At 36.2% G+C, this 16,599-nt stretch overlaps 2 protein-coding genes across 2 annotated transcripts in view; one reads left to right on the forward strand and one right to left on the reverse strand.

Moving 5' to 3' along the window:
- Nucleotides 1–12,601, forward strand: part of LOC136837531 (probable glutamate receptor) — a 12,648-nt gene extending 47 nt beyond the window's left edge. Inside the window, exons 1-5 of the mRNA XM_067102381.1 lie at nt 1–1,108; nt 1,307–1,491; nt 8,816–9,007; nt 9,559–9,874; nt 12,563–12,601. The exon at nt 1–1,108 is cut by the window's left edge and continues 47 nt beyond it. Coding sequence (XP_066958482.1) covers nt 1–1,108; nt 1,307–1,491; nt 8,816–9,007; nt 9,559–9,874; nt 12,563–12,601 — 1,840 coding nt within the window. The remainder of the gene's footprint in view (nt 1,109–1,306; nt 1,492–8,815; nt 9,008–9,558; nt 9,875–12,562) is intronic.
- The window catches only part of LOC136834094 (heterogeneous nuclear ribonucleoprotein R-like), a 711,768-nt gene that overhangs the window by 645,666 nt on the left and 49,503 nt on the right, over nt 1–16,599 (reverse strand). The window lies entirely within an intron of this gene.

Raw genomic sequence — 16,599 nt, forward strand, 5'->3', positions numbered from 1 at the left:
CCTTGTCTGTCAAGCAGAATGTTCCGGGTTACTGAAGCGAAGAGAGAGTCCCTTTGAGGCAAATTTTAGCGCAAGTCTGAGCACTTCTATCTCCGAGATCGTCAGTGGCCCCTTGAAAAACCACTGGGTTGTGTTCCTTCTTGATGGTTCAGCAGAAACTTTTCTAGATTTAAAACAAGAAAACGTTCTCACAACGGGACATCCTTTGTCGATATACAAAAGCAATCCAGACTGGGACTGGCATGAATTCTTACCCCCAAATCCTACACTCCAAGGTCGGTGCGCAGCTGTGCTGATAACTGGAATGTATCCACAATGGATAGATGAAATAACAGACTCCTGGGTGCCTGATACTTTACTCATTATCAATGTCAACTATTTTTGGAAAAGCAGCTCGTTGTTAAAGTCACCAAAAATACAGCAAGTCACTTCCCTTGCTTTATTAGAAGATAATTTTACAGGTCACGAAGCTATTCCAATAGTGTATACTACACCACCATTCATTAAGGTACATACAAATAAAACAATGGTAAAAGAATTGTTAGGATCCTGGAATGCGTCCATGTTTATAACCAAAGGCGATTTATTCCCAGACCGTTTCAAGACATTCAAAGGCGAGGTTTTGCACGTGGCATCTGATTATGACGATTACCCTTTGGTTTTTGGAGATGACAACGGCTTGGTAGATGGGACTAACATCCGAATCCTTAGCACCTTAGCAGTGTGGCTTAACTTTTCATTCACGACAACAAATCGATCAGTAGATAACAGCTGGGGAGAGCTAATCAATGGCACATGGATTGGTATGCTTGGAGAAGTTTTCAGGGGCTCCAAAAACATTACTATCAATTACTTCACCGTAGTTGAAGATCGTGCCAAAGATTTTGATTACACTGCCCCTTACTTCTATGAGGGCTTTGGGTTTGCGCTTCTAATACCACCTCCTCTGCCAATGTGGATGAGTCTCTTGTACCCATTCACAAACTGGGTATGGACCAGTGTCATTGCTGCAATAATCGTGATCACGCCAACACTTTATCTATTGGCTGGCCTGGCAGATCCTGAGAACAAGCTTTCCCTCATGAAAGCTTCTTTGACCATCTTTGGGGTAATACTAACAAAACATTTCACTATTTAATTTTTGTTGTGATGATTCTTCCAACTAAAATACATGGTGGATGTTCACTATCCTATTTCATACATTCAAATGTGAATTTCCAAGTCAAAAAATTATGTAAAAATTAATTTTCATAAATCACTGAAATTCTTTAGTAATATAAGTGGCATTTCCTTTGAATCTTTCAAGAGTTTGTTAGTGCAGAACGTCAAAGCCCCATCAAACAACGTTGTGCGCCTCATACTGGCTTTCTGGTGGGTTGGTGGGTTGATCTTGGTCGTAAGCTACACTTCCAACCTCATCGCCGTCCTGACAGTTCCAGCTTTCCCACCAAAAATAACAACCATCAAAGGCCTTGCAAAGAGCAATTACAGGTTGGTATTCCAGATGCACCAAAATAACCAGTTCCTTAAAGAACCATTTCTCTTAGGTTTCTTATGTAATAAAGTTTTAGTTTAAAAAAAAGCATATTTGCTAAAATTATATTTTAATGTATTCTGAACTTGTACTAGCAAGTAACTGACAACATAAGATCTGGTCAAATTCAAGTTTAAGCCACTTTGAATCAATTAGATATTTGCTAAATTGGAGTATAGTGCATCGAGGCAATTGTTTATTACATATGGCAGTATATTATTGGTTGTGATACTGATACCATATTGGAAACAATGAGAAAAAGTGGTTCTCAGGGTATGGATGCATGTGTAACATCTATCACTGGACGAACAACTGTTATAAAATATAAAGAATATAATTATGGCCACGAGGAAACTGAACCGATAGAATGACAGTTGTTTAACCTTTAAGGAATTTTCAAGCTTGAAAATGTCTGAGTAAAGGAGAAAGATCTTGCATTTCATTGTTTCAATTTCATCGTGCCCATATACTGTTTACACATACATAGATACATACGCACACATATTATAATAAATATATATACATATATATGTATATATCATATATATATATATATACATATATATGAATCATGCAGACCAATGGAAGTTATAAATCAGACTCTTGAATGGTGCAGCACTCTAAGTATCACAGGTAGGATACTGAAACAACAGGGTGCAAGATCTTTCGCCTTTATTCAAAGGCATTTCAAGCAAAATACATACAATGGAACAAAAAATTACAAGAAAGATTCGGCTTTACAAGCAACAACCAAAATTAAAAGGGTGTATAACCAATTTAATGTGGAAAGGAGAGGTAAAGGACATTAACAAGGATTACTCAGATTCCTTAGTTTCTCTTTTAAATATCCTTCGAACATCTTGTACAGAATGGGGTCAAGAGTGTATAGATCTAGTCTTGAATTAATGTTGTTTTTTTCTGTTAGCTATATTAATGCAGATTCTATGAGATTTCTGGAAACAATTTCTCAACACCTTGTTACTATTGTAACACTATGGGACCAATCAATTCTATGTGATTTTTCACTTGGGTACACAAAAAGACTTATTCTTTAGGTCATTTCTAACCAATTATTCATGCTGATTTATTCTGATTCGTAACTGCTGACTTATATTGCCCAAATCAAATGAATCACAGTCTATACAGGGGATTCTATAAACAACGTTGTTACTCTGCTGAGGGCAATGTCTTAGAAGCATAATTGTTTTTACAGTGATTACTCAAAGCGAGGAAATAAAGCAATCAAAAGGTACTCTTAGGTAATTCTGGCTTCCTTTCACTTTTATTAGAAAAAGACTTAACAGTTTTATTGTCGCAAGTATCCATAATATGAACTGGATAATATAAATTTCCACAAGTTCTGTGGTTTGTAGGAGCACTGAAGAGACTACAGAGATTGTTATAGTAATATGATGTCCAAAAAAATAATGTACGTAACAATGTACGTGTTGCCATATGAACAATTTCATTTTACAAGTTATGATACAAAACAATTTCAAAGTCAACTTCGTACATAAAAAAATGATAGTTTTACTTGTGTACATTATTTCTCTGCCCGCATTAAGTGTAGTCAGCCCTGGTATCCTGGATGGCAGACCAGTGAGCATTAGGAGAACAGGTCGGAACTTTTGTTATCAAGTTCATATTTTGGATACTTACCAGAAGACTGTGAATTCATTTGAAAAAAAAAATGACAGGAAGCCAGAATTACCTTCTAAAACCCTGTCTGCCTTAATGCCTTGACTCTGAAGTTCATCGAATCAGTTTTGAAAACATTCAATGTAAATGCAATCTTCCATATAATAAAGCTGGAAACACCATGCTCATACGAAATTCTCCACGCCAGAGTAACATGGTTTATAAAATCCATGAAAGGAATGTGATTGCTTTTATAACGGCCATACAAGTAAGCAATTAATTCTCAAAATAAATTATTAACATAAATATTCAGTTAGAAAAGTCTAAAAGAACTGATTGCTCCCACGGTGGTATAATAGTAACAAGGTGTAAAGAAACTATTTCCAGAAATCTCATAATAGTAACGAGATGTAAAGAAATTATTTCCGGAAATCTCATAATAGTAACAAGATTTAAAGAAACTATTTCCAGAAATCTGTCTTCATTAATATAGCTATAGAAAAAATAACATCAACTTAAGAGCAGAGCTATGCACTCTTGTCCCATTCTTGCACAAGACGTTCATATATTGATTTAAAAGAGGAATGAAAGAATCTGCGTAATCTTTGTTAATGTCCTTTACCTCTCGTTGGTTTATCCAGCTACCCCAGTTAATTCTAGATAGCTGTTTCTCACCAAAAAGACCTACTCAAAAGTAGTAACCTTTATACGTATTACAATTATTATATACCTCTTTACTCTTAACTGTTGTTTGTAAAACCGATTCGTCTTTGAAATCGTGCCATTATATGTAGTTTGCTTGAAAATGATTTAAAGGCAAAACATACTGCACTGCATTTTTACAATTTTCTCGTGGCCATATATTGTGTTTCTATTTTATCATGTTATTCCCGTGACATAAGATTTTTTTACATATATACATACATACATATATACACATACACACACAAACACACACACACACACATATACATATATATGTATATATACTGTATGTACATATATCTATGCAATGCAGCAAGAAGGAACGCGTGCTTGAGAATATCACTATATCCAAATCAGAAGGTGAGTGAAAACCGGGACTTTGAACAAGTACTTTCGTAGTTTATTCTACATTTTCAAGTGTGAACTTGAAAATCTAGAATAAACTACGAAAGTACTTGTTCAAAGTCCCGGTTTTCACTCAACTTCTGACGTGGATTTAGTGATGTTACACACACATACATACATACATATATATATATATATATATATATATATATATATATATATATATATATATATATATATATATATATATATATGGTGATATTCTATATATATATTCCTTATATGCATTAGATATATATATAATTATGTATTATATTATATATATATATATATGTATATATTATATATATATATATATATATATATATATATATATATATATATATATATATATATATATATATAAATATATATAATGCCAGCTACTGTGCATTTAAACATTAAAAACTCTTACGATTTTCTGTAGAGAACTTGTCGGTTGAGGCATTTCTTGGGTCGATTTTCCTAAAGTTAGTTGCAATTTAGGATACTCTTTTTTGGTGGTAATTTAAAAATAGATTTTTATAATTTATTGCAGTAGTACCAATAAAACAAATTACCATAAGCCGGTCAAAATGAAGAATTAAATTTAATCGAAATAAACATATCTATACTCTACTGAATAAAATAATCGCTCAAAATAAAGTCACAAAATTACATTTTCTCGTCACCACCGCGTTTTAGCATCGGGCTTGATGTCAGAACCTCACTATCGAACTTTACTGAAAGTAACTTAATCCCGAATTTCAGGAAGAAAGTTTAATTCACATAATATCGAAACATAATATCGGAATAAGGTATCCTCAAACGTCAATGCTTGACATTAAATAACAAATAACTATAGGTACGATATACATCATTGGCAGTATTAGAAGGAGGAGTTACAACCGTAAACCATTACACCAAGGATTGGTGTAAATGGTTTACGATAACCTTGCCTTAATCTAACAAGAAAGAGTTCGAATTCCAGCTGTAAAGGTTCGGGTTTCTTCATACAATTCTCTTTTGGATAACGTATTATGATTAGAACATGAATACCCATCAACAAGCCGACTGACCAGGTTAAAGAAAATTGATATTCCACATTGACATCACGTTACCACAATATACGGCCTCCCTCTAGCGCTTTGAAATATATCCAAAATTCAGACATTTGCGCAGTGAAAATGAGCTGGGGCTCTAACAAAGTATTCTAGAAAGAGTTTTCTGCGTGGAAGATATATAGCAGCCACGACCCGTTTGTGTCAGTTCATTTTGGGTAGACAGAACTGACAAGCGGACAATTTCACTTGATTTCCTACATCACTACACTACGCCTGAGACAATACCACACGAATAATACAATATATACCTGAGATTCATCTCTTTTAGATAGAGTGGTTCGTGGTGATGGGTTCCTGTTTCTTAATATTAGCAGTTATGACTTGGACCATCGACGGATGGTCTCTCGTTTGTCAATTTTTCGTAAGTTGTATTTTAACAGAGATCTTTCACATTCTCAATTGATCTCTGATCCCCTTTTCCAGCCGAAAGCAACCGGATTCGCTGAACAGTAGCACCAATATGCAGTAAATGTGCCTCGGTGCAGCACGTCTCAGTTTCAGAGGACCTTTATTCCTCACACCGTTGGACTGTGGAACAGTCTCCCTGAGGATGTCGTTAAATTGGAACTTCAAAGTTCAAGCGAATATTCAATGCATTACTACCCTAATACCATTCTCCTTGCATTTTAATACATTTTCATCTATTTATTAATTATTTTATTTTTCCCTTTTAATAAGTGAGATATCTTCATTCTGTATTTCCCTTTGCCTCCTCTTACTTCTCCCTAATGAACACCTACTCTTTTGAAGCTTGAATTTAAAGTCAAAGGCCCTTGTGGGCTTGTTCCATATGAAAAGGTTCATCTTCTTAACAATAGCAATAATAATAAAGCTTAAAAATAAAACAAAAAACGGTTCGACGGATGAACAGGTATAAGAAGAAAGTACCCAGTGAGAGCACATCACACTACCACTTTCAAAATTTAAAACCATTCTTCGCAGGGGGGGGGCGCAGGAACTTGGACCCCCAAGCCTTGTTAGGAAAAGTGTTTGGAACTTTTGTCTTATATATGTGCGTGTCGTATCTTGAAAGGTATGACAAAAACTGTTAACCTTTTTTTTAGTTTTCTACTCTAAACTAATACATTCATATTTTAGTATGTGCTTTTTCTTCTTAGAAAAGTTTTATATCAAATTAAAGATTAATATGAATAAATTATGCTTAATGTTAGTGCGAATGATAAATCATTAAAACAAAATCTTGGAAATACGAATAAATTGATGGTTTTATTCTCTCAAAAGAAAGGAGGCTATTTAGAAATCCGTGTACTGTTTTAAATTTTGACTTTCAAGAACATTCCACTCTTTTCATAGACCATCTAGGTTGTATGCTGAATAAGTCTTCCATTTCTACGCAAAAAATAAACTCGCTATTCTTTCATTCTGCCATGAACTTTAAACATTTTCACTGTGTATCACGGTTCCCATTTTACCCTTATTACACTACAGCAGCATTTGCACTGGAATGAAGAATTTCTTCACTTCCTGCAAATTTAGCAGAAGGGCGGGATATTCATAACAAGATATGCACATCTCTCAATCTGAAGTCGTCGTCTATTTTAGATAAAACATGCAGCGCCTGGTCTCAGTTTGATAAAAAGTACTGCTTGTAACAGCCTACATTAGTAACAATAACTCTATCAAATAGTTCAATTTTCAGTTCATTATTTATGTGTCCTGTTTAAGATATCGCCCCCCGCAATCACTGTAAACTGTGATGGACAAAAATATTTCACTTACACATCAATATGTGTATGATCCAGGGAATTATACACATGCCCGTCGATACTATTGCTGGGTAATGCGCGACAAGTTCTGAACCCTCAAAATTATACTTAACAATTTTCTTCAGACCCTTGCACTTACTCCTGACGGCCTACATACTTAATTCCTTTACCGTTCGTAAGTTTGAACACGGATTATGTGACTATCTTGTTAACTGATTACAATCGTTGAATAATTTTGTATTCTTTTATGCACGGGCATTCGCGTGCGTTATTTTCAGCTTTGAACAGAGTTTTCGTTGAAATCCATTACCCTAAGTATACCTTAGTTTAACCAGACCACTGAGCTGACTAACAGCTCTCCTAGGGCTGGCCCGAAGGATTAGATTTATTTTACGTGGCTAAGAACCAAATTGGTTACCTAGCAACGGGACCTACAGCTTATTGTGGAATCCGAACCACATTATAGCGAGAAATGAATTTCTATCACCAGAAATATATTCCTCTTATTCTTCATTGTCCGGTCGGAGATTCGAGCTCACAGCCAGCAGAGCGCTAGCTGAGACGGAACCCACTCCCCCGACGAGGAACCAAAACTGTTCACCTTATTCGTCACTCAGGTCTAACAAGACTAGTTGTGTGTCGGCCCTGTGAACAAATATGTAGTAGAAGAATATTTGTTAATATAACTGTAAAGGCCTGTTCCTCACGTTATTCATCCTGTTATATAAATTTACTGTAATTTTTGAGATAACCCAACAATCACTGATAGTCCATAAACAATCTCTCGAGTGGAAGTAACAATTTAGTATCACTTGTGAAAAAATGCATGACACCGTCAAATCAATTTTTAAGAAAGTTCCAAAGACAGAAATAAGAACACGTCTAACAAAAGTAAAATTGTCATATACTTTCCCTAATGGCGGAAAAACTGGTCAAGATGAACGAACAAGAATAGCTAAAATATGCAGAACTAAACATAAATTTAATTAAGATTATGAATGATAATCATCATACATTTAGCTAAGCACAAAGTGAATACCGTCAAATTTTAAAACTAACATCAACGTCTATTGTACACACAATTTAGTACTGGACAGGTTCCTGCCGTTGTGAGTTGGTTATTATTATTGTAATAACTGTATTACTTCGTATTGCAAGAATGAAGGGTCCATCATGTCTGTGTGTTAACGAGTTCAACACGAATACCACTTAACCATATAATATTTAAAGCATTTTTATCAGTTACTCGGTGGACACGTGCCCACAGATAATTAACACGTGTGTGCCTCTGCTGCTGCGTCCAATGAATCTGAAGGTTTCATTATCCTTCTCTAGCAACCTACTAGTTAACAGTGCGCCTGATTTCAAGTTTAGTAAGATATGAGTAGGAGACATTTGTCCATATATAAAGGCGCAAATGTCGAATACCGACAATTATAATCAATTGTAGAGCACAATAATGAAACCTTGAGACTCGTTTGCCACAGCTATAGTATCATTTCACATCTGCATGGCATGAACTGCTGAGTAGCCTTCCTTGAAATCTACACAGCATGAGTCTGTTAGTTATATCAAAGAGGTGACTACATGAAATTATATGGTAAAATAATAATGTAAAATTTTTTGGAGGGGCCCCGCTTTGTTGGAAATTTCCTGGGGTTTCCGATGTAACAGTAGGCTACCTGGCATAAACGACCATCCTTTCTTGCACTGACATAATCTAGGGTCAGCATGATAAATTATGGCGAATTTGTCCCTGAGGCCTTGGCTACCTCTCAGGATCAGTATCTGAAAATTCTTGGGAAAAGGTTGGATCTGGTCCCTAACTATTCATCATCTGACGTCAGCTATGATAAACTGCTGGATCTACTCTTTGCGGGAACACACTCCATCACTGAAACTTACTCCTATCTCAGGTCAGTTCTGGGCGTATTTATCTGTCGCAGTCACGAGAAATTCTTCCCAAAGGGTCTCATAATAATTGTATTCATTCAAAAAAAGTGTTATAACAGACGTAAAGGTTGATTATAGTAGTCTCATAACATTACATAAAGTTAACAACGAGAAAAGATACAGCCAAATGCAACAGCTAAAGATCACCTAGCCATTTGTTCATTCCGATATATTCAGAGATTAACAATATGGGATGCTCTGTAGGATTTTATGCCTTCCGCATATAAATATTGGGCAATTCGCTAAACTCTAGTTATTTTCTACAAGGTTTATTGTGTGTGCATATAGACGCAGGGGTTTAATGCTACACGTAAAGATAGTGGGCAATCTTTTAAACATTGTGGACATCATGTAAGGTTTAATGCCCTCACTAAAGTAGAGGATGGTAAATAGCCTCATGAAAGCAGCAGTCTCGAAAATTTACGAAAAAAAATATTTAAAAATTAAAAAGATAATTTAATGAACATCGTCAGTACCATAAATATTTACTAACCTATTTAATTGCTATGCACAGAAATCTACTGAGGAACAATGTGAGAGCAAAAGGTAAAACGTACGTCCTGAGAGAACAGATCTACCCAGGGGCACTCGCTTTTTTCGTAAACAAGAACACACCATGGAAGGGAAAATTCGACGTGGGGATCCAGAGACTGGTAGAAGCAGGACTGGTGAACAAATGGTACAACGATATCATGGAAGACAACACCGGACAGCTCGCTATCCAGCCAAGTTCGGTCAAGGAGAGGCCTCTGAACATTGCAAACCTGCAAGGGGCTTTTCTGATCCTCGCTCTGGGACTGACAATGACCCTCATCATTTTTCTCGCAGAGGTAGTACTTCACAAAAAGGCCGCAAAAAGAAGCTTTATTTTTTGGCTAAACATTAAGACTGATACTATTTCGAAGAGTTTTGGAATAAGTTTGAGTACGATTATTAGTGTTTTCCACAATGCGCAGCCCAGCGGCCGACACATTTCCACGAACTCTCTCTCTCTCTCTCTCTCTCTCTCTCTCTCTCTCTCTCTCTCTCTCTCTCTCTCTCAATCTAGACTACCCCTACAAACTCTCAAGAGTGAAATTCTGACTCGTAAAATTGAGACCAAAAACCAAATTCTTGTATTTCGTACTTTTTGAACAGAAAGATTTAGCTTGCAGTCAGGAACTCTGCCTTTTCTAGAACAGATCCCTTACACATTTGATCGCAAGAAATAACTATTAAAAAGAACTGACCCAAAGAACGGACTCTTTCTCGACCTCTTACCCTTAAGAATTACCTGTAGATATTCGGAACCATTATTTACAGAATACGCTAGTAACGGAACTTTTTCAAAGAGTAAACTGTTAAACCCTTTGAATTAACTTGCCATAATTTTTAAACGATATTCTTCAATGAGAACCTATAACACAGCCACCTCCTTCACGAAAAAGATAATTTTCTGGTTATTTTTTCCCGTTTTATTTGTGTAAAAATCTGACCAAAAATTTTTGCATTTTGTGTAGAAATAAATCACAGTAATCACTGAGCTTTTCGTAATACACAGACACTGACGCGCACACGCACACACATATATATATATATTGTCACAAAGTGATCAAGTACCTGGTTATTACTCAACTATTAAATCCAAAAATTTACCTCACTTCAGCCAGATACCTGAGACCTCATAACAATAATACTACGACTGAACACTCTAAAGGTAACAGTGATCCCTTAAAACTTGTTTATCACTTGAAAAATCAATCTAAGTTTATCAAGTTATGAGTGAGGTAATAACAGTTAAGCAATGAATATACTAGAGGGGAAAGGGCATCACTCCATCAAACAACTATTTCCCTGGTCTTCATTCACCTTCATATAGGAGAAGAGAACAAAACATGTCTATCACTTACCTTGTGCATACATAAATAACCCTATTCACTGGTGGTCAAAGAATGAAACACTGTGCTCTTAAAACTTTAAATACAAAAATTTATTTCTAACTTTAAAAAGTTATATTTAGAATTCACACTCTGAAAAATTTACTATTACTTGAAAACAACAAAAGATTTAGTTAATTCTTAAACAAGATTAATTCACAAAACTTTAATTTATCAAGCAATTATGTTAACTAAGCAAAATTCAACCTATTAAGATTTACTCCAAATTTGAGAAAGAAATCTTAACAAATAAACATCAAAACAACTATGCAATGTTAAAGTATCAACACATATAAAGTGCTAATTAAATCAATGTTAAATCATCAACACAAAATTTTTGTGTAACACTATGAAATTGTAAACACAAGAACACACAAAAGAAATGTAAAAATAAGAGCACATAAAAATGTCCAAAAAGTTTATCAACATTAATTTCACTAAGGCAAAATCTGTTTAAAGATTATATCCACCTTTTTAAAAGATTACATCCACCTTTTTACCATGGTAAAAAACACATAAATACCACTTTACCTTATACAAATTTCTGCACACCATTACACAACTCCTTTTTCCTTTTTAAGGTAGCAATAACACTTTTACCTAAAGCCTGTTACAATAAACTCTCTCTTATATCAGATTCTACCAAGGAAGCATTAAATGTTATTAACAGTTTCCAAAATTTATGTTTGGGAGTGACCACAATCTTACACTCTTCTACATGGAGAGAGAGAGAGAGAGAGAGAGAGAGAGAGAGAGAGAGAGAGAGAGAGAGAGAGAGAGAGAGAGAGAGAGAGAGAGAGAGAGAGCACCCTGTCTTTACCAAATCTCTATCTGAACTAACTGGTATTACCAAAACTCTTCTACGAGGTTAATCCTCGGTTGCCAGTTAGGCATTTGTATAAAGTGGTCACCCTGGAAGAAACAATAAACAGTTTCTTCCCTGGGTAAGAAAGGAAAAAACACAGTTTCTTCCCCCTGAAGAGGGAAAAAAGACAGGGAAATTATTCTCTGGCTCAGAGAACTACACAGGCCTGCCTCTTATCTGAATGATTGACAGTTTCCTGTCTTAACACTTGTGTAAACAGTAAACTTTTAAACTGGCCATGGTTATCAAACCTGTCATCCCATCTCCCTTTAACTGACAACATAAGTGGCTTTTAGGAGTCTCTCTCGTATACAGCATTTCCTGTGGTCACCCACCTGATTAAACATACAAGCCTACAGAAAGAGGTATCTTAGCTTATCAAACAACCAGCCAACCCTTTTAAAACCTGACACTTAGCCTCTCCCATAAACACTATTTTCAAAGTTATTACAGTCAATATATGACAAACACAAGAGAAAATATATAGGCATTGCACAAAAACATACATACTACAAAATCACCTAGTTATATTTCACAACACATGAGAAATATAAAACATATCAAAAAAATACAAAAAACATATTACTTTTATAGAATACACACATATCATAAGACATATCATTATATTCCTCCACCAGAAGATTAATTATCCCGGGTTTGAATCCAATGATACAGAATGGGATAAATAATCGACAATTACATTGCACTTTCCAAAAATGTTCTCTTTCTCTAAACAGTATGGTTACACAATCAATCAGGGGAGCTACAAGGGCTGAGAAACTTGTACAGAACCTGCTATAAAATCTAGGCATGTCCAAAACTCTTTGTACCTCTTCACCACTTTAGAAACAAACTTGGCTTGCCCAATATTATCAAGTAATTGATCAATAAGAGGTAAGGGATAACTGTCAGCCACACTGATGGAATTCAGTTTCCTATAATCAGTACACATCCTAAATGAGTCATCTGGTTTCTTCACTAACACACAAGGAGAACTGTAATGACTTGAACTGGGTTCTGGTAATCCATTTTGCAATAAATATTCAACTTCTTTTTTCAAAACATCTCGATGAAAATGTGATACATGGTAAGCTCTCTGTTTAAATGGATTGCCATCTTCTCTGATCTTTATCTCATGCTTTGTGTCAAGTCAGTACACCTAGGTGCATCTGCAAAAATTTCAGAGAACCTTTGCATCATTTCACTTAACTCCCTGCTGCTTTGTTCAACACTCAGCTGCTTTAGTTTGTTCTCCAAATTTTCTAATATTGAAGAATAATTCATCTTGTTTTCAGCTCCCAATTCATAGCCATCATCATCCTCTGTAGATGAAGTTGTTTGGGTTACAGACACTGTTTCAATTCTAGTCTCTGAGAAGTAAGGTTTCAAAAGGTTCACATGTATCTTCCTCTGTCGTTTCCTTCTCCCTGGTGTTTCAATCACATAAGTTCGATCACTTAACTTCTCTATTATCCTATAAGGACCTTGAAACTTATTTGCAAGGGGAAATCTTTTCACTGGTAAGAACACTATAACTTGGTGTCCAACACTACAATTTCTTAGTCTTTGCATCATATTTCCTTTTCATTTTCTCTCGACTTATTTTCACATTTTCTAAAGATAATTTTCTAATTTCTCTTAACCTTTTCCTCAAGTTCACATATTCTCCTTGGACTTTCTCTTGATTTTCTTCCCAATTCTCTGCAAGAATCTTCAACGGACCTCTCATGTCTCGACCAAAAATCATTTCATTTGGTGAACATCCCATACTTTCTTGGTAAGCATTCCTAACTTCAAATAACATCAAAGGTAAACCAGCATCCCATTCTCTTCCTGATTCATTAAAGTACTTTGTTAGCATACTTTTCAAAGTCTGGTGGAACCTTTCCAAGGCTCCTTGAGTTTCTGGATGGTAAGCAGTTGATAACTGTTGTTTCACTCCTAGCAAGTTCATCACATCCTGGAATAATTTTGAAGTAAAGTTCGTTCCTCTATCGCTTTGCACAATTTCTGGTATTCCAAACTTGGAGAAAAATTCCACCAACTTCTCAGCAATTACCTTTGCACTTACAGGAATCGCCTCAGGATACCTTGTTACTGGACACATTAATGTCAACAGATATTCATGTCCTTTCTTCGTTTTCGGAAGCAGTCCAACCACATCTATTATCACCTTGTTAGAGGGTTCTCCTCTAACTTCTATGGGTTGTAGGGGGCTTTTTGAATAGTTTCATTCGGTTTCCCAGCTATCTGGCATGTATAACGCTCTCTGCAAAATCTGCTAACATTCTTGTGAAGTCCAGGCCAGAAAAAATATTTCATAATTTTCTCAACAGTCTTCCTAATTCCCATATGTCCAGACTTGTGTGCTACTGCAACTACTTAGTTTTCTCAATGGATATGGAATAAAAATTTGATGATATTCACCTCATTCAGCATTTCCTGGAATATCTGCAGGTCAATGCTTCCTCATTAGCAATCCTTCCTTTAGGTAATAACAGACAGGAGTTTGTTGCATCTCTTCTTGATCAACAACTCTGAAGAACAAATCCGCCAAGTTGTATCCTTCTTCTGCAGTTCTATTAGCTTCTCTCTAGTCACTTGACCAACTTCAAGGGTTGAACTCTCAATATCCGCCAACTCTGCTACTGTAGTTGCACTACTATCTTCAGGAACACTTTGACAAAGCTGAGTCTCTTCAATAACAACAGGATTCTCTTCTTCTTGGACACTTTCTTCATTACTAACACTAGGGAAATCTTCACTTTCCTGGAACAGCTCTTCTAAGCTCAAAGATCCTTTACATGATCCTTCTGGTACAAGTAAATCCTCAGTTTCTTCACTTCCATACATAGTTCTCTTCATACCCCTGGTAGTTACACAACTTGGAAACAGGTGGGGATTTTTCTTCTCTATCTCTACCGTAGGACTAATCCTTAACGGTTTGTCTGTCACTATAGGACAAGGAACGAAGGGTACACCACCAACTTCATTACCCAGTAAAACATGCACACCTTCAACAGCCAATGAGTCCTTTACAGCAAAATCAATACTTCCTGTCAACAATTCACAGGACAAATGCAAGCGGCATATAGGAGTTGCTTCCTCTCCTCCTATACCCTTTAAAATAACTGAACTCTGGTGAGATTCTTCTCCAACTGTGGGTGAGCACCACGAACTTCCTGTATCATGTAATATCTTCACTGGTACCTGCGCACTCAAGGAGGGAGTTGTCAGCATACCTTCATGGATATACTGTATGGCTTAAAAGCCTCCACACTGCTCAGCCACTCACTGCTTGAAGTTGCATTTCCACTGGTTGGTAAGCACTCTGCTTGTCTAGTCTCATTGTTTCCCACACTATTCCTCGTAGTTGGCTTTACCTGGTTACCTTCTACCACTTGTCCAACTAGCTTGGTCTGCTGTTGCGTCTTATAACTATCTCAACTATAGTGTCCTACTCTTCCACACTTGTAGCAAACAACATTAGTCTTCTGCATCTGTCTTGAGAAACTGGAAGGTGATGGTTTACCATTCAATTGCTGAGGGGTATATCCTGGCTTTGTACTGGCATAGCTACTAGGAGGATTTCTCAGATCAATGTTCTTAAAATTCGACTGAGACCTATAACCTGGGAGTTGCTGGTTCTGGTACTTGACATAATTCCTTCTGCTTGTTATGATATTATAATCTTCACTCAGAGTAGCAGGTTTGTCAAGTTTCTTAACCTCTCCCTCTCTTAAATAAGCTCTTATGTGTTCAGGAATTCCTCTCAGATACTGCTCAAAGACTACTAACCCCTCAAGTTTGTCCACAGACTTAACTTTAGCGGCCCCCAACCATTGTCTGAAACATCTTACTTTATAGGCATAATCAAGAGAGTCATCTTGTCATCTTTTTGTCATCTGATCAATTTGCCCTCAAAGATCAGTTTGGGGCAAAAATCTTTCATTGTAATAATATTCAGAGGTCATCTGGTAAACTTGTAACACATTGTGTTTCAATACACTGTACTCTTTACAATGATCAGCTGATGGGGCTACATAGGCACTTCTTCCTTTACCAATGAGAACACTCTGTAACAAGAATGCCCATTTATCCTCTGGCCATCCCATACCTGTAGACACTTTTTCAAAGTGCTCAAAATACTCTTCTGGAGCTGCTTCTGTTAACTTTGGAATTAACTTCTGCACTCTTACTACAACAAACACAGGGTCTGCATTACCTTGGGTATAGTTATACAGGTTTACAGGTAATGTGGATCGAGTTCTGATTAATTCCAACCCCCTTTCGTGTCTTCCTCTTTCTCTTTCTTCTTTTGCTCTCTCTCCCTCTCTGTCTTCTTCCTCTTGCCTCCTTGCTCTTTCTTTGTCCTCTTTTTCTCTATCAGCCTGCATCTGCAGCCTAAGTAACTTTTCTTCTGATTCTAACACCTTCAGTCTCCACAAATTTTCTTCTGTTTCTAAACATCTAAGCTCTGCCTCTGCATCACCAATATCATTCTCTTGCCCTTGCTTATATGTAAATTCCATCTCAGCTGCATTTAACATTTCATATGCCTCATTTAACTCTCTATCTACTTTACCAGATTTTATCAATGCTTGAATTGCAATACATTTGATTTGTGCCTCAATCATACCGCTGGTTACATTACCCCAAATGGCACTGCTAAGACAGTCCACTGTGCCTTAGTCAGGTTAGATTTAGATGACTTTCTGATGGATGGAGTGCCTAAAAACTTCTGAACTTCAAACTGAGCCATTCTCTCTAATTT

This window comes from Macrobrachium rosenbergii, chromosome 4, assembly GCF_040412425.1.
Source record: "Macrobrachium rosenbergii isolate ZJJX-2024 chromosome 4, ASM4041242v1, whole genome shotgun sequence".
NCBI lineage: Eukaryota > Metazoa > Arthropoda > Malacostraca > Decapoda > Palaemonidae > Macrobrachium > Macrobrachium rosenbergii.